Source organism: Nuphar pumila, chromosome 5 (assembly GCF_984573655.1).
Source record: "Nuphar pumila chromosome 5, dmNupPumi1.hap1.1, whole genome shotgun sequence".
NCBI lineage: Eukaryota > Viridiplantae > Streptophyta > Magnoliopsida > Nymphaeales > Nymphaeaceae > Nuphar > Nuphar pumila.
Window position 1 is genome coordinate 49,604,275 of NC_143253.1, and position 19,814 is coordinate 49,624,088.

Below are 19,814 nucleotides of genomic sequence, written 5' to 3' on the forward strand. Positions count from 1 at the left end.
AAACAAAAATAATAAAAATAATAAAAAATAGAAAAATTGTTCCTAATAGTACTTATTACAAGCAATTAAAAACCAACATGCCTTTGAGGGGAAATACAAATTACAGGACTATATATATATATATATATATATATATATATATATATATATATATATATATATATATATATATATATAAAAACCTATTTTAACACCTTCCTCAAACTTACGGTGTGATCACCGAAAGTTTGTTGAGAAGAAACAAGAAACGAGGTGCAACAAGGGCTTTGGTAAACAAATATGTAAGTTGATATTATGATGTGACATACGACAACTCAATAGTTTCTCTCAAGAATTCATCACAAATATAGTGATAGTCCATCTCAATGTGTTTGGTGCGCTCATAGATGGTGTGGTTGCTGGCAACGTAAATTGCACTTTTATTATCACAACACATCTTTGAAGGTTTGGAGATGACAACCCCCATATCTTTAAGAAGATTCCTTAACCATACTAGCTCCATACTTATCGTAGCCTATATTCCGTTTCAGTTGCTGATAGCGATATCTTTTGTTGTTTTTTGTATCTCCAAGCAATCAATAAATCTCCTAAAAACACACAAAAACTAGTGGTTGAGATTCTATCATTGGGATTTTCTCTTCAATCTACATTAGTATAGGCAAGTAAATCTAAAGATGAAGATGAGTATAAGAAAAACCCTTTAGTTATGGTGTTCTTTATATATATTTGACGATTCTTAATACAACGGTCATGTGTACAGTGGTTGGAGCATGTTGGAACTTACTAGCAGAATGAACAACATGAGCTATATCTAGTCTGGTGATAAATAAGTAAGTTAGTGACTCAATTAGTTGTTTATAAGGTGGGATCTTTAAGAAGAGTTGGTTGAACTTTTGCAATGATATTTTAAAGCATTATTTTCAATAAAATCATTTGAAAAATCGTCAACCAAAAATATAAAAACCGACTTTTCACTTTCGTGGCGAGTTCGGGTTGAATCCTCAGGGAACGGGATGCATTCATAATTATTTCTAAAAATTGCAATTTATTAATATCATCAATGTTTACAACTAAGTCAAATATTACAATTCTAATTAAGTTACAAGCTAAAATAAAAATTAATTCCTAAGCAGGTTGCTAAGTCTTCTCCAGATCGCTAGGGGTATTTTTGTCTTTTCACCATACGTGGATTCACACTTTCATTTTGTATACACCTGTTGACTTGAAGTTAACTTACCAACCTAAACAAAAGAAATAAAAAAATCAGTAGAAATTCAATCATTAATTCTAAAAATTATACTAACACTAATTCTAAACTAATTATTAAACTAAATTACAATTAAAAACAAAAATAACTAAACATGCAATTTCTAATTGAACTAACTAATTAAATAAGATCTAACTAAACTATGTACTGTAAGTACATTAACTAACATGCAGAAACACAAGAAAATCTATCGAAAATCAACTATTTAACAAAATGACTGTTTTGCTCTCGATGTAGTGCAAAATGGATTTCTGACAGGTTTTTGAAAGCAGTGAGTTTGAAGAGGAAAACGAAGTCCAAATTCATTGATTTTTTTTTGTTCTCTTCTTGACAGATTCAAGAATCTGTTAGACTTTACGGATTTGAAAAACTCATCCGGAAGCTCCGGATATAAGCGTTTCAAGTTCGTAAAAATTCTGGAAATCATTTGTCCCGAAATTTAAAAACGTGAAAAACCTGATTTTGCAAAACGCTTAAAAACCAAGCCAAATCAACTCAAAATGAGCTGATTTTTGGTTTGCAGTCGGTTAACACCTAGATGAATAGAATAGAACAAAAATTTCGAAAAAACTCAGAAAAACTGCACATAAAATGACGAGTGCAAGTTGGTGCAAAAATCTGGTTTTTAATTCAGTGCACTATTCATATCAAAGCATCCAATTTATGCACTATTAGCTTGAAACATTTGCAAAACAGTTATTAGCAGACCTAAGACTAACTAAATATCAGTACATAAAAGTAATTAAACTAAGGAAATGAAGTCTAAAATGACTACCTACGTTACTTGCCACCCCTAGGTTTGACTTTGACTCATAGGCTCACGCCCCTCTTAGATGGACCCTTACTTTGACTGATTACACTTTACAAAAATAAATCTTAATTCAAACTAACAATTAAGAAACAACTGAAACTTAAGGAAGTAACTAACTTACTAAATTGACTCTCTACACGATTTTTGATAATTTAATACAAAGGTCAAACTATTCCTAAAATAGTTAATGAAAAAAAATGAAAACATTATGCTAAGCTATGCTATTACATAAAAGAAGGCAAAGATACAAATTGACGAATTTGGAATCTAATGAGTGAGCTCCATTCAACTCTTGCCTTAAGTAAAATTCTTCTCATTCAAAGTCAAAATAGCCAGCCTAGAGGGAGGTCCACACGGTTTTATTGACTTGCTAAAAAAAAAATTGATCTTTCTCAATTCGTTTAAGAAGGTTTTAAACAAGTCTTTGAAAATGGAGTCTCATTGCCTAATTTGGAGAGCAATTCGATTTCTCTTGAATCTCCTTCCTTAATTGCTTAAGAAAAGGAGATTCAAAAGCTGGGCCAATGAAGAGGACATCTAGACTTTCTAAAATGCTTTTGGAAAAGAGTAAATCTGACTCAATTGCCAAACTCGTCTAACACAAAAAATTCCAACAATGCCCTTCTTACTTGAATTTCGAATTCTAAGAATTACATGATACATCTTGCTCTATCATCCTACTCTATATAACATCCAACATAGCTAATATCTAACATAAAAGCATGGACAAAATCAGAAGAAAAGAAGAATTCGTTAGTGGATCAAAATTAGAAATAATAAAACCCAATTTAGCTAGTTATTGACTCTCCTAAGTATAATGCACCTAGACAATTCTAAACAAATTTCCTAACACTAACCTAAGCTCTGAATGACAGCAATGGCTGTCGGACCTTAGGTAAGAGATGACAGCCCAAGACACACTAACTCGCTTTTACCCAAAACACCAAAGGATTTAATTTTTGTACTAACACAATAAAACAAATAAAAATCTAATTAAAACTAAGCTAATCCCATGGCTAGACTAGGATTCTAATATGTGTTAGACATTAAACTAAACTACTGTAACCTATTACAAAACTCAGACTTAAAAATTAAAATCGGTAGGAATCGGCAAGACACACATCTAGCCGATTTGTGCAAATGGACACAACTAACGACTCAAACCTAAATCGAACCTAAAACCAAACTAGACTCAATCCAAAATTACATGAAACAACTCCTTCTAACTACTGTTTCTACAAAAAAATTTCAGAACAAGAAAATGTGCAAACATCAAAACCGGCTATATTAGATCTAGCCGATTTGGATATTTGGTTAAAACGAAATCATGGAATGGATTGATGCCTAATCTAAGACCAAATTCGACCTTCAAACTGCAGAAAATACAAAAATACAGACAATGGTTTTGCTGTCAAAAATCAGAAAATGAGAGAGGGTTTGAGGAATGAGAAGATTAGACTCATGGTGGACTCAATTTTAACTAAAAGAAAGGGGTGAAAGAAGACCTACCTCAAGGGAGATCCGACGAAGGAGGGGTGAGGTAGAGCGGTCAGTTGGAGTTGAAGAATACGTCCACACGTTTCTTGATGGTCTGGTGCATCCCCTTTTGCTGCTGCACTCATTGGAGAACCGAATGGAAGAAAGAGAGGAGAAGAAGAGGAAGAAGACCGTACGGGGAAAGAGACGGCCAGCCACCGGTGGTGTAGACGACGCACCACCGAGGCTAAGCTCCACCATTGATATGCAACACCTACAAGAAAAATACATCAGCCAATCTAAAGAATACACAAAACAAAAAGTAAGGGACAAGGGAAGAAACACGCCATTGGCGTGTGAAGTAGAGAGGGAAGAGGGAAGAGAAGAGAGGAGAGGGGGAAGGGCGATTTTCCAAGTCCAAAAAACGCCCAGTACTAAAAAATTAAACTATTTATTACTAGTAGTTAGTCCTAATTCTAAAAACTACCTAATTTTAAAGTTAGCTTTCAACTAAATGCCAAACTACATGTTAATTACAACTAGGTACCAAAACAAGTTAGAAAGAGGGGGTTTTCGGAAAATATTTATGAAAACTCTTTGGATCATGTGGGTTTGGGTAAAAATAAGGTTTGGATCCAGTCCAAGATCCGAATTTGAGCTCCTGGATTGGATCTGGATTCGCTCTGCATCGAAAACCGATCTAAAACCCTGAAAATACGATATTTTCCTCAATTTAACTCTGATTTGAGCAAAATTCAAACCGAGACCTCTTTGCATCTAAATACATCCATTCATGGGTTCTAAACCATTAAAAGCATGTGAAAATGCATGAGTATTAAATAAGAATGATGTGCATTTCATGCATCATCAAGAGTCTTATGTTCAAGTCATTCAAGTCATAGCTTAGCATTGACTACATCAAGAGTCTATACTTATCATTTTAGAGTCTGGTTAACGTCATGCAAGGCCTTTCTAAGCCTAAGAGTCTTTCCCTTTTCAATATTAAATCTCGATGGAGGATCCATATATACCTCTTCATTTAATTATCCATTGAGAAATGCATTTTTGACATCTAGTTGATATATAGGCCATTTTTTAATAGAAGCAACCACTATGAGGGTGCTAATGCTAGTCATTTTAGCTACAGGTGCAAAAGTTTCTTAATAATCAATTTTATATTCTTGGGAGTAACCTTTGGCTACTAACCTAGCTTTATATTTCTCTAGGGTTTCATCACTCTTGGTTTTGACTTTAAATACCCATCTACATTCAATAGTTTTTTTTTCCTAATGATGATGTAATTATTTCCCAAGTCTTGACTTTCTTAAGGGAATCTAATTCTACATTCATTGCTTTAATCCAATATAAAGTTTTTTTAGCTTCATTGTAATGTGATAGTTTATGATAGGAATGTAGTGCTATCAAGTAAGCTCTATAGTTTGGTGACACGGAGTCATAAGACACAAACCTATTGGGTGAAATAGAAGCACGACTAGATCTTCTAAGAGAAGATTCTTCTATAGGGTAATTATGATCAATCTCTTTATCACCAACTAAGGGTTCTTCTTCGAGAGAGGAGTATTTGTCTAATGCATTTTGAGGATTTATTTTCTGATGTTGGGTATAAACATGTATATTTTTAGTAGGCCTTTCATTGATTTTATCACTAACTTTAGTAGAACCATCACTAAGTTCTACACTTTTATCATTAGGATGACCATTACTAACAATAACTTCATCATTCAAGGACTTATCACAACTAAAATAATCTTTTCTAGGAGAGAGATAAAATAAAAAGTACTTCATCTTTTCTATTATCTTTATAAAGACCATTTTTATTTTCTAGGTCACATCTTTAGAAACATAAAGTTTGTTATTTTTAAAATCAAAGCATCTATAGCCTTTTTGGCTTTCCCCATAACCAATGAATATTCAATGGCTTTTGGAGATAACTTATCTCTTTTGTGTAAAAGAACAAAACATTTACAACCGAAAACTCGCAAACACCTAAAACTAGGTGTCCTTTCAAATAGTTTTTCATATGAAAAAATATTTTGTAAAGATGATAAGAGCATTCTATTTATCAAATAGGTTGATGTTAGAATGACCTCGGCCTAAAAACTCTTTGGAATATCTTTAGAAATAAGTAGGGTCTTAGTGGTTTCCATAATGTTCCTATGTTTTCTTTCGGCTAGCACCTCGCGAGTGCTGCCAGACATGGCCGTACCCAGCCAGCCCACTCGTGAGGCTCGGGATGGGTCTGCCCTTAGGCCAACAATTTTTTTTTTCAGAATATATATATATATATATATATATATATATATATATATATTCCTCAAGCTTATATACCTCCAACTACTTTTACATGGGGTAATCATGGAAGTCAATTTACCATGGAATATACATTCATATCATGATCAAAATCAAGTATGCATTGGTTCATGACATGCTTATGCAAACTTCTATGAAAATATATATGCTTACACATATTTTCTTTTCATAACAACCATGCATGCATCCAACAACATGTATGTATATTGGGCAAAAATGTAGGAATCAGATCTACTATAAAACAAGTGCATAAATGCCCTCTTTAGCATGTAATCAAATTCTATTTTAGCAAAAGATACCATGCACAGAAATTTTATTTGAGAAAAAATTAAAAGAATCACAAATACATTCATGGAAATCGACATCCACCAAAAGAAACATCTAATTAAGCATGTCTACTACCAATAAAAATTATGTTTTAGCATATACAGAATTTTTATTGCATGAAAGAGTGAAAATAATTAAGAACACAACCATGGAGGAAGATCTACGCATCATCCTCCATGTGTTTTTACAAAAACATAGATTTAAACACTCTTTCTATGGATTTTCATCAAATTATTGCATGAAAATCCAATCTATATCAATTTCTCACTTGATTCAAGAGAGAAAACCTATACCTTGAATAAAAAAAGTAAAGAAAAATAGGAGTGAATGTTGAAAAACGTGGGTGGAGGGCTGGAGCGACTCTCCTCCTTCCTCTCTTTTCTTTCCTTCTCTCTTTCTTCCTTTTTCTTTCCTTTTTTTTTTTTTTAACTTTATATAGACAAGAGGGAGGGTGACCCCTCCCCCCCCCCTTCTCCAGCCCTCTTTAGATAGGCTGGAGAGGGAGAGTTTCCTCATAAGAGGACTCTCTCTCACCTTCCTTTCCAAGAATTTCCAAAACTCTAATTTTTTGACTTTTTCAAAGTTTTCAAATTTTTTCTTAAGTCCCTTCTTAAAACCTCTCAAGCCTTTTTAGGCATGAGTAAGGACTCTATTAAGATGTCCTTCTTAACCCTAAAATACAAATTTCAGAATTAACAAAAATTAATTAATTATTAAATATTAATTAACTAATAATTATCTAAAAGCTTCCAAAAATAGCCAAATTAACTTAGGAGACTTTTTAACCATATTTAACTCCAAATTAAAGCTTTTAGATGAATTTAAAGCTCAAAAATCGTTAAGCATGAATTTAGATCTGGATTCGGATCCAAGATCCAAATTCATCTCTAAAAATCCAAATGGATTTTAGACTGGACCAAATTCAGATTAATATGGGTCTTGGATAGAGTCCAGATCCATATTAATTCATATTAAACCCATTGGATCCAGTCTGATCCAAATCTAGATCCAAACCGACAAACTGCTATTTTTTTTAGAAAAATGCAATTTTCGGGCCAACCGAAACTCGAATTCTACAAAGTAACATACCGTTGCGCTTGGCATTTTGAGACGCATTCAATGACATATTACACGAATATCAAATTCTGAATTTCGCCCAAAAATAACCCGAATATCGCTCGGATTTCGCTTGAATTTAAAGGTTGAAAATAAAACTCATTCTCATGTTTCGATTGACTCGTCTCGACCTAGCTGATGAGACCTGTGCCAAGCCCAGATTCAAAAGCATTGGTTTAAGATCGAGGTTCAAACGATTTTTCTTCTATACTTGCCAAATTTTCGAAAAACCTGAAAATGGCTAAGTATGAAAATACGTGATATTACAGTGTATGTGTTTAATTTGATTATGAACATATATTTTGCAGGTTCAAATAGCCAAATCGTATGAAGCAGGTGGTGCAGCATGCCTTAGTGTCCTGACTGATGAGAAGTATTTTCAGGTAAAATATTTCCAATACTGTTGGTAAGAAGCTGAATAATTTTTTTGGTGTTATTATTCGATAGTCCGTAACAATTAGAAAATTTTGCTCTTTTTGAAGGGAAGCTTTGATAACCTTGAGGACATACGCAATGCGGGTATAAAGGTCTGTCTTAGCATCTTACATGAGTGTTTCTCCTAGCCAATTGTAAAGTTCCATTTCTCTAAGCATATTCAGACTTTTCTGCAAGACCAGTATATCTCTAAGCTGCTAACATGAACAAGAACTGCCAGTGCCCCCTCCTTTGCAAAGAATTTATCATCGACGCTTGGCAAATTTATAATGCACGAATAAAAGGTGCAGATGCTATTCTTTTGATTGCATCTGTTTTGCCTGATCCGGATATCAAATATATGACTAAGATCTGCAAGTTACTTGGCATGGCAACACTAGTTGAGGTTTGTACTTCATTTCTTGCTTTTCTTGAATTTGTGATTTTCTTTCCTAATCATGCATTTTGTTTTAAACATTCAATAACAGTTTAAATATTGATTTGGCAGCCGAGTCAGCTGATTCTGAAACTAAGTTGACTCCTGGTTTGTCAGGTCAAAGAAAACATTTTTTTTTTGCTTCCTCTTGTTTCAGAGTTGAATGCTATTCACCATTGCTGTGGGTTGGATAGCTTTTATCTGGCAATGACCTGCTTTAATGTGTTAGAAAGTCAGCTTTCCTGCACTACTATGTTTTATAGACTTAAATATGGATGTAACTTTATGTGTGAATGACTCGAGAAATCAATTGCTTTTCACTCAGGTTTTGGTTTCCTAGGCATGCCTTTGTGCCTGTTTGGATTTATTGCTCATCAAATTGTCATTTGTTGCTGTTCAAGTTAGAATTGGCGTTTCACTGTTTCAGGCTATGGTTTGACTATGAATGTATTTGTTCTTTGTTAGCACAATCTCATCTGTTGAGGAGGATGACTGACCTATGGTTTTATCTTTCTTTAGGTGCACAATGAAAAGGAGATGGATCGTGTTCTGGGAATAGATGGGATTCATCTCATTGGAATCAATAACCGTAATCTTGGTATGCACTTCCATGCCTGCCTGAAATTAAAACTTTTTGTATTTCATGAAGTCTTCACTCCTTTTTTTCTTTTTTGGACATATCAGAAAGAATAACAAGCCCATGTAAGGCTGAAGCAGGATCCAGCTGATCATATGAGTTAAACTAAAATAAGAAGAAAAAATAACTGCCTATGATAAACTTAAAACAAACTGATAAGAAAGGGAAGTGGATGAGATGTTTTTGTCACCATGGTGACGATATAACCATCTCTTGGTATGGAGAAGAGTAGATTCTTGTATAATTAGCTAAACATTTGTATTCTTTGTACTATTGATAGGCTTTTCAGAAACTAACCATATATTTTATGAATAAGAGGACTCCCTTAATTATATATAGTCTCAAAGTCTGATGTATCTAGTGTACTGAAGGAGTGATTTTCAAAGTGCTAGTGACAATCTTCAGCAGTACAACTCAAGGAATTGCAAGGAGAAATCCAGCAAAGGCTGAACTTTGAATGGAGTTTTCAATTAACTTCCTTGAAGTAGTTGTCAGTCCTATCAAATGTAAGCTTGAAACATCTATTCATCCAAGGTGGATAAGTTTTTAAGTGTCTTACCATTTGTCCACAATCTGGGGCCCAAACTTCACACCTAGTAAAAGACTTCGTTGATCCTTCCCAGATAAGTCTTATGTTTTTTGGTTATTTCTTTTCGTGTTTGCTGCTGTGATACCTCTTTCCATAACACACTGGCTTCTCTTGCCATGCCCTCCATCTTACAGCAAGACAAAGTCCAATCTTGTTCTTTGTGGGAAAGAGTTCCACAATAACACTTTGCTTTTTATCCATAGTCAATTATGAATGTCTTGTTCACTGTGGAGTGGTTCTGGTTGGAATTGTTTCATCTCTATAGACTACAACATCTTTGTTCAGTTTCCTTATGGTTATGGATACTTCCCCACTTTTAGCTCCTGTGCACACCAGCTTTATCCAGAGTGAGAATTCTATTCCAATATGTTGTCATTGTTTGTAGCTTGAATAACTTTTGATTGTTTAGATGGCATACTATGACGTACTTGTTGTCGGTTCAGCTGTTGAGGCCATACAATTTGTTGTCACCATAAACTCAGTCTACTTGCTGACTTTATAAAGTTGCAGTTTGAGAAGGAACTCTAGCCAATGGTATCATCTAATTAACATTTGTGATGTTGCAATTACTTTGTGACCTGGACCAGCTATCCCTTTTTGAAGCAGAGAGTTTAAGGTTTCTTCTTGGAATTAGTTGCCTGCTAAAATACTTCTGCAATCTAAGTATCCCAACCAAATCACCTCTAGCATCTTGGCTCTTTCAGCTGTTGTCTCTGGAAATTTGGTACTTTTGCCAGCTTAAAATTTTCATGTTGTGCTTTTTACCTGCAGTAACATTTGAGGTTGACATCAGTAACACAAAAATGCTTTTGGAGGGAGAACGTGGTGAAATCATTCATCAGAGGGATATAATCGTGAGTCATGCTATAATATTTTTGCTGTCACTGTTTCAATATAAGAAACATGTTATATATATATGAGTAATGCATTCCTTAGGCCCCTTTTTCGTTAGACGTTGTTAGGCCCCTTCAAAAATCATAGTTTTAAGTATTTTTTTTCACGTCTAACACCGTAGATGTGATCTATAGGTTTTTTTTAGTGAGAACTGGCTTTTGGATCGCCAGAATCTGACGTGTGTACATGTTTTTCCGGTGATCCAAAATCAATGGCTATGAAGGTACCAGTTTTTCCCGGCTCAGGAAAATATGCTTTTTCATCAAAAAACGTGATCCAAGAGTCTATTCTCACTAAATCGAGCATGCTAAACACATCTAACGGTTCAGATCTATCATAAAACACTTAAAACCTTTGGGGGCAGAACTAGAAATGGGGCATAATATGTTCAGTTTCTCTCTCTCTCTCTCTCTCTATATATATATATATATATATATATATATATGAGAAATGTAAACCTACCAGATAGAAAACGTACAACCCTACCCACTAAGAATTTTTTTCGGTGTTTTTTCAAAATTCTTACCTTAAAGATGTGTTCATCATGATTGATTTACTGGAAATTGACACTTGGATCATACATTTTGGTGGATAGAAAAAATGGTATTTGAAGCCTCAAAAATTTATGAAAATTGTAGACCGTTGATTTTTGAACCTTATAAAATCCTATCCATGCATCGGTATCAAATGATCCAAGTGTCAATTTCTAGTAAATCAATCATGCTGAACACATCTGTAAGGTCAGAATTTCGAAAAAACACAGAAAATTGACGATCCCAAGCAATTGGGTACCATCTGTTAGAGATGCAGTCGGGTATATATATATATATATATATATATATATATATATATATATATATATATATATATATATATATATATATATATATATATATAATCACTTATGTGCAACTCCAGCAGGAAAAATAATGCCAAGAAATGGGGTGAACTTGCTGACATGTTCTCTTACCTTGCAGGTTGTTGGGGAGTCTGGGCTGTTTACACCTGATGACATTGCATTTGTGCAGAATGCTGGAGTCAAAGCGGTAGGTACTTCTGTATTTGTTTCTCCTGCCATTTCTTTATTTGATTTTTGAAAGCAGTGGCTGTGCCTCAAGGGGGAGAGAAGTTGGTATTAACTGCTTACGGAGCCTTTCTCTACCTGTCATCAACTTCAGGTTACTGACTCAAGTAAACAAAGATTACTTCATTCCATTTGCCAAGCCCATAGATACTGTCCATTTAAGGTTTTCAGGACCTTATCAACCTGGCTGTGCTCCAAAAGTCCATGGGAGTTCCTATTGGACATGTCTTTGGTCTTAATCAAGCAGGCCACACATCTTCAAACAATGCATTTTCACCTGCCCTTCTCTTCAACTCCTGTTTTGAAGTTATCAAGTAACATGAATTATATTTGGAAAGATTATGTTATTGGTCTGTTTAGACAATTTTAGATATGAGGCATAAAGTGTGTACCAATATGTTGGACAGAGTTTCGCTTGCGCATTTGCTTATGCACTCTCCAGCATGCACATGCACACACGCAAAACATATCCACCCATACCCATGTACGCTCACCAAACTGGGAAAGAAAATGACATACAACCTTTGTATGCAGCCACATGACCTAATATGCTTGTGAAGATAAATAAATGTATGATCACAAAATGTCTGAAGATAGATGTGCTTTGCATTTGCAGGTTTTGGTTGGGGAATCAATCGTGAAGCAGGCTGATCCAACTAAGGGAATTGCAGGCCTTTTTGGGAAAGATATTTCTCTCTGATTTAGTTATTGCTTAGCATATATCCGTTGTGAAGTCCCAAGTTGCATTTGCGGTTGCGTTGTGTTGTGTTGAATAAAGCAATGCCATCAATAAAATTTTGGGTTAATATTTGGTGCTGTTGAAGGCTTGGAACTATCGAGTACAAATCACTTTCTTTTTATATTTTTTGGATCTTTTTGGTAAATCAGACCTTATGGATGTGATCTACAAGGCCTTTTTAGTAGAAAATGTGTTTTGTGTCATGTCAATGTGACATGCAAGCAGGGTTTTTAAGGGCTTAAAAAATTAACAGCCCAAGATGCATTAAAATGTCATGACTCAAAAATTAATATTTTTAGATCGAAATCACACGATCTGAGGTTTAATTCTTAGCTAACAAACTATGTTGAACACATTTATGTAGTCAGATTGAGTCAATAAAACTTGAATGCCTTTAATAGCACCAAATATTAAACATAAGATTTTGCTGGTTTATGCATATTTAAAACCAGAATGTGCAGTTTTGTAGTCATGGTCAGAGTTGGGTTGCTGCCCTCTTTGGTCTAGCTCGGTCATCCATTATTCTTTTGTTGAATAAAATGGGTTTGATTCACTCGAAATTGGCTTGGGGGCATGCGTTGGATGCACTATATTTAAGACAAAAGTTGCTTAGGAATTTTTCCTTGGGTGCAACTGAGGTTCTCCTTCCTTGAGTTTGGTCCATGGCCCTGTATTGGATGGGAATTATGGCTCAATGGAATCACACTTTGACTGTTCTGTCAAACTTCCAAAATGACTAAAAATAAATGTAAGCATTTAGGAGGTTTACGACCATCTCAAACGGCCGCCAGAACCTAGACTGCCCACCTAGCGGCCTAGGCCCATCAACTAGGCCAAACCCCTTTGGGGTAGTTCAGCTGAGTGCCTGAAAGCTTGGTTTGGTTTATATGCAGGAGCATTGAGTTAACTATATAACAATGTGATCTCAAATTGGTTCAGTATGTGTTGGGACAAGAACTAGGCTGAAACAAATCTTTACCAAAAGATGCATATAAAATCCCTGGCGAGCGAGGAGGGTTGCTTAAAGGTTTTAACCGATCAGCTGTGGGGGCATATGGCAGGGCGTCATTCTCTCCCGAGTCCCACCAGCTAAAAACTGGGTTCTTGTTAAATATTAAAAGAATATACATGTAAAACTTGTTTGGCCTTGGCCAGAATCTGGATTGGAAAATACCCAAAACTGCCTGAATTGGGATCCTCAATATGCTTTGGATCCTACCAGGCTACCCTGGACTTGAAGTATTGTAGTTCATGAGTTTGGTCATGCTTCCAGTGTACCTGAGAAGCTGTCACAATGGCGTGTCCCTGGTGACACGAGCGGGCATGGTTGGACATGTGGACACGGACGCTAGTACGTGCAGATAATCAATTTTTTATTATTTAAAATTTTTATTTCAATAAAAAATACATTTCTAACATTAAAATACCAAATAATGGTTTTTTATTGATTAAAAAACTAAAAAAATTGTGTCCTTGTGTCCTGTTTTCCCCATAATTTTTCAAACTTGCAAATCAAACTCACTGTCATGTGTGGCTTTGTGACATAACTGGTAACCTAGTTTTCCAATTTTAATATCTTATTTAGCAAGCCCCAACGGGGTGGAGCCCTGTTTGCTAGACAGGCAATCAAGGTTAGATTATCATGGGCGTCGCCCCTTTGCACAAGCCAATGCTTACGCTGCCGGCACGATGACCGTATGTATGGCAGGCTGAGCCAGTGCGACCAGGTTTTCATGCTGGGCGCGGTTTCTTTGTGTTATAAATCCAAAAAATATCTTCTCTAGCACTGGGAACTTCGGTGTATATGAACCAAGATTTTGGCGACATTTGGATAAGGTCCAACACTACCGTGTAGCCCATTTCCCCCAAAGGGTTATTCACAAAAACATACACCAAATTATTTTATAATTCAGATTCCTACCCAAATGAAATTCAAATGCTTGCCTCATTTTTTTTTATGGCTAAACTTAGGTGTACCTTCGTGTTAGTTACTAAGTTAGCCTTTTTTTTATTTTCACTCACATATTTTACCCGTCAGAAAAAGTCACTTTTGTGAGAGACCCAAATTTAATTTATAATTCAAATGCCTACCCAAAATATTTGGAAATTGAAATGCATACCTCATTTTGTTTTTGGTTAACCGTAAGTATACCTGTGAGTTAGTTCCGAAGTTGGCCCTTTTTCTTTCACAAGTTCATATTTCACCCTTCAGAAAAAGGTCAATTTTATGAGAGAGAAATGGGTAAAAGGGAAGCATCTTTAATGAGGGTAAAATTGGTATAGTTTTTTACTTTATTAACTATTACCATGGTTAAAGAAAAATAGCCACCATTGGAATGAACTTGAATGATCAAAGATAAAACTATGTAGGATTGAATTATAAGTTTTTTAAGTATGAATTATAATTATAGAAAAAACTAGGTATGTATTCCTAAATCATCATTTTCTCAAAAGATAATGATAATGAGCTCAATGGATTGTTCTCAGTGACCATCATCCTAATCTCTCTCTCTCTCTCGACAGTGATACTTTTGGCACCATTCTTTGTTTTGGCATAAACTAGAGAAATATGTCAATGGACAATTCACTACTCAAAATATGTCAAACATGACCATTTGATTTTTCTTTTTGATCAATTTTACTTTTTCGTCCCCTAAAAAACTAGACGCCTTAGTCAAGCCACTTGTCTAAGTTATCATCAGGAAAAATCAGGCGCCACGTATCACCTGGAAAAACCAGGCACCACATAAGTTGTCAGCTGAAAAATCAGGAGAGTTTGAATTTTCAAGCAACAAAAAGGCAAAAGTGTTAACAATAAATTGGTCATATTTGTTGCATTTTCTAGCTTGTGGTTAGTAATGGTATTTCAAATAAAAGTAAAGGCGATCCCTTTTTTTTTTTTTGTAATTTTGGCTAAGTCAAGGTAAAACGTGGTCATGATCAATGTTGTCAGTATCGTTCAGTTGTATCGGTATAGGCCGGAAAGTAATTAAAAATTATTGTGTCAATCATAACGTGACATGTGTTAAAACTATTAAAATAATATTATAAATTATTTTTTGGCATTTTTTATATTTATTAAAAATAACTAATTCAAGCTTAGATTTTTTGCCCAAACGATGCATATCGGTAGTATAGGCCAATACGTACCAATATTGATAACATTGGTTATGATGTCTCATTGAAGACCACAAAACATGCTGGTATGTAATGTTATTACATGTTTAATATTATACTTCTTTTGTTTAAGTACTCGTTCAGTTTAATGCTATATTGCAGGTTCATTTTTTATGAGGATGGATTGGTTATGATATTTATATAGAATGCTCGGTTACTGTTGTACAAGACATTCCTAAACAATCAAACTGATAATTACTTTTGTACACATTTTTGTTCAATACTTGGGATTAGGTGAATCATTAAATTTTACACAGGTACGTGGATTATCATGTTTTGTTTTATTTTTTGATATTTGTCTCACGTTTACTGAGCCACCTTTTTTCAAGATCATGTAACTGCAGCTAGGCATCAAATGATAAAGTTATATAAAGTTAATTTTATGATTGTTTGGTTGGAGTCCCATAAATAATTTAAACAAGAGTTTTTCGAAGAATTTTCTTCAGAAAAGTGGAGTAAAAATAACAATGTACAGAAAATTAAAACATGGTAGGAATGAACAAACCCATTTCTTTATTGAAATGAGTTTTTTTTTTTTTCCATTCTTTCTTTTTTCTTGCAACACGACAATCGAATATGGGCTTTGGATTTTAAGAACAAAGCATCACATCATACTAGCAATAAGAGATTTTAATTCTAGTGCTTGAAAATAATATTCCAAAGCCTTTTTATGTTTTCTTGCTTGTGTGTAAGGTCTATATATTATAGAGTATATAACTTGGATCGTAGAGATCAATTTCTAATAGCATAGCTTCATAATAATTATGTAAAGCTTCCACATAATTTCCTTCAGATTGAGCTGACATCTATTACAATATTATTTTTTCAGTGTTAGTTGATCCAATATCCAATGGAAACTTGATCATGTTACTATTAGCCGATCCATATCAGCAGCACAAATGTCTGAGGATAATCCTGATCAATCCTAGCAAATGGTGAATAACGCAGGATGTCTCCAGCCTGCTTTTCAAATCAAATATGATCCTCATCAGGATCAGCCAGATCACGATAAGAAAGAAATAAGTCAAAACAGAAAGGATGTTTCTCTATCGTAATGCCAATCCAAAGGATGGCTACAAAATCTGTAATGGCCAAACGGCCTTTGAACTCAAGAGAGCATAATAGAAGCAACCCCGTGAATACAGGCATTGATTAGCAGAACCACGTAAAAAATCTTGTGTCATGTTTCTCACTCTTTTCTTCTTCTTTATTCTTTTTTCCAACGAGTCTTACACTCGTTTATGGTATCAAAGCTACGAGTCAAATCTTAGTTCTTACACTCATCATTCATGGCTTCCACGACACCAATAACACCCTCTTCCAAATTTCCTTATCCTGCAACATTAAATGTTGCAAACTTCATGTCCTTTGACTCATACCAACTATCTCCTCTGGCGGACTCAACTCCTTGGCTTGTAGAAAGTCAGGACCTTTAAGGATTTATAAGCATTGAAGTTACCATTTAAGAGCGATTTATCATCGACTTAAATGGAATTAGTACCAAAAATCCAGATTACACTGCTTGGAGAAAATCAGATCAACTAATGAGAGGCTGGATTACGAGCATGCTATCCGAAAATGTGCTTGCACTATAAGAAAAATGTTAATTAGCGACGAAAATTTATGACAAAAATAATCCGTCGCAAATTTGCGACGAATTAGCTAGAGAAAACTAATCGTCCATAAAATCGAAATTAGTTGCAGAATTAGCAACGGAAAAATTTTGTCGCAAAATCCGGCGCTAATTAGAGACAACATTCAGTCTCAAACTCCGTCGCAACTTCGCGATGGATGAACGACAATTTTTTTTCATCGTTAATCCGTCGCTAATTTACGATGGTGTTTGAGACATAATGTTTCTGTCGCTAATTTTCGATGTTATATGGTCCATCTAGGGCATGAAATTCTCCCTCTCCCTCTCTCTGATTACCCTTCTCCTCCCTCTTCCCTCACTCCTCCTCTGTCGAAGACCCAGCGAGGCCGCCGTCCTCCTCAGGTATGCTGGGGATCAACCGCCTTCTCCCCTCTGCTCTCCTTTCCCTTCCCTTCTTTTTCTCCCCCTTCCTTCCTTTCTCCTGTGTTTCCCCTTTCGTCTGAATGTCGGCCATCGTCGATGCCCCTCTGACGAAGATGTCGATTCTCTTCTTCTCCTATCATAGCACCAGACGGCGGACTAACCGACTGCCCACGACCAACATACTTGGGATTCACACCCAACTACAAGTTACAAGGTTCACAAAATAGTAGCTAGTGCGATTCACACCCAACTTCTCCAAATGAGTCGCACGAGTTGGTCTCCATGCCCAGCTACACCAAACAACACACGACTAGCTGGTTTTCATACCTAGCTACTCCAACACGGTGCAATGGAGGGCACATCTACTCACCCATCTCCAAGATGCCGGCTGTGGGGCATCCTAAACATTCTCTATTCTTGGACGTGTTCAAGTGGTGCTCCCATACTAGAAATCACGATTTCCATAAGGGTCACAAATTCATAAGTTCCTGATTTTTTGTTGTTTTCTTTTTTAAGCCTCAAGCTTCTTTCAAACTTCCAATTTTTGCAAAAAAAAAAAAAAAAATCAGAGGTAGACACAATTGTTTTCATGTTTTTTCTTGAGCTTTTGTATGGGAGATGAGATACGACGTTCTCATTGGTCACAACGGAAGCCAAACGGGGGCGAGGCAGGGTGGGGTCCGTTTCCCCCGGTCCACTACCATCCCTACTTGTTTTGCCAAAACCTCCTTTGCATGTCCTCGTGAAATTGTCTACAAGTTTGACTCAAGTTCCTACTGATTGAGTTTAGGTAAAATTGATCTAGAGTCTAGACTGACTTGGCTCATCTCTTCAAATAACACCGGGTTTGAAATCAACAACACAAGCACATTATAGAAATGCTAGAATTATATTGTATTGCTTATATATTCATGCATTGCAGGTGCGTATCTGAGCATATGCGCGATGCTTAATGCTAAGCATCGCATGCGGCTAAAAAGGCCAAGCAAAAAGAATGCAATAAAAAAATAAAAAATGCAAATGCAAAAGAATGCAAATCGGGTAAATACTCGTAGTGAGTAAGTGATGCAAGCGCATCACATGTTATTTACTTTCTTGGATGCAACACTTTCCTGCTCACACACTCACTTAGTTGTGGATATCTAGGACTATTTTGCTGAACTTTGGAGATCATGTTGAACATGATTTGAATGTATGAGAATAAAAGTGTTCTTATTTTGTAGTTCGAATTCCATGCTAGTCATGGTAGTAGTTAGCATGGTATTTAAGTGTATTTGCTACAGGTACAAGTTTGACATTATTGTGATATGAATGATTGAATGTATTGCACTGTTTGACATGACTATCCATGCTTGCTTGAAGTTATTTTTGATTTAATTATGCATTCTATGTGAAATTGTATCATGAAAACATACTTAAAATGAATATATCATGTGTGATATATATATATATATATATATATATATATATATATATATCAAATCATTACATCTACCATTAATGCATGATAAATTAAATATTTTCTTCATTATAGCATTATTATGATTCTCTTTAAACTGGTTAAGATAATATCAATAACATCATAGGACAAAATGACTGCAAACCGTTAATGGATGTACTATAGGATAGTTGATAGTGAGGTGTCGCTTGAATATATAGATGGTGTTGACAGTTTTATTGAATTTGCAATGACAAGTGTCGGTACAGTGAATCCCACTGATCGAATCAGGTGCCCCTGCACGATGTGTAAGAACAATCAATTTATAGAACCTCATAACGTTAGACATCACCTATACATGAAGGGTTTTGTTAGTGGTTATCAGAATTGGACGCTTCATGGTGAAGAATTTTAGAACAATTTTGATGCACGGGTGGATGTGGTGCACGATAATCCATATATAGATTTGTTATTTGATGCCGCAGGACCAGAACTAGGTTCTGCTATGGGTCTTAGTGATGTACCAACTGGGGTAGAGAACGAAACAACAAACGATACAACTAGTAGATTTTATGACTTACTTAGAGGTGTTGATGAGCCATTGTGGAATGGTTGCGAGAGTTACACTATCTTGTCTGCAGTTCTTCAACTACTGAATTTAAAGTCAGAGTATAATTTGAGCCAATCATGTTTTGATCGTCTGTGCTCCATTGTGAAGAGTATGTTGCTCAAAGATGAAAATTTGCCATAAAATTTCTATCGTATGAAGGTTATGGTTAACGCTCTAGGTATGAGGTATCAAAAGATAGATGCTTATCCAAATCACTGTATTGTATTTCAAAGATCAAGAAAATAGCAGATGATGTCCGTCATGTGGGCATCCTTGGTTCAAGCCAAAGACAAAGGGAAATGCTAGCATAAGGTCAAAAGAAGTGTCATACAAGTCACTCTGTTACTTCCCTCTCACCCCTACATTGCAATGACTATATATGTCTTCGAGGACAGCTAACCACATGAGATGGCATGCAAATAAAGTTTGACATGATAAAGACAAGATCACA

The 19,814-nt window shown here is 35.3% G+C and overlaps 1 protein-coding gene across 1 annotated transcript in view; it reads left to right on the top strand.

Moving 5' to 3' along the window:
* Positions 1–12,310, top strand: part of LOC149837555 (indole-3-glycerol phosphate synthase, chloroplastic-like) — a 53,787-nt gene extending 41,477 nt beyond the window's left edge. The window contains exons 4-10 of the mRNA XM_090006118.1: positions 7,637–7,711; positions 7,811–7,855; positions 7,984–8,148; positions 8,698–8,776; positions 10,176–10,258; positions 11,276–11,344; positions 11,999–12,310. Of these exons, the coding sequence (XP_089862244.1) occupies positions 7,637–7,711; positions 7,811–7,855; positions 7,984–8,148; positions 8,698–8,776; positions 10,176–10,258; positions 11,276–11,344; positions 11,999–12,082 (600 nt within the window). The 3' untranslated portion in view covers positions 12,083–12,310. The remainder of the gene's footprint in view (positions 1–7,636; positions 7,712–7,810; positions 7,856–7,983; positions 8,149–8,697; positions 8,777–10,175; positions 10,259–11,275; positions 11,345–11,998) is intronic.
* Positions 12,311–19,814: the final 7,504 nt, after the last annotated feature.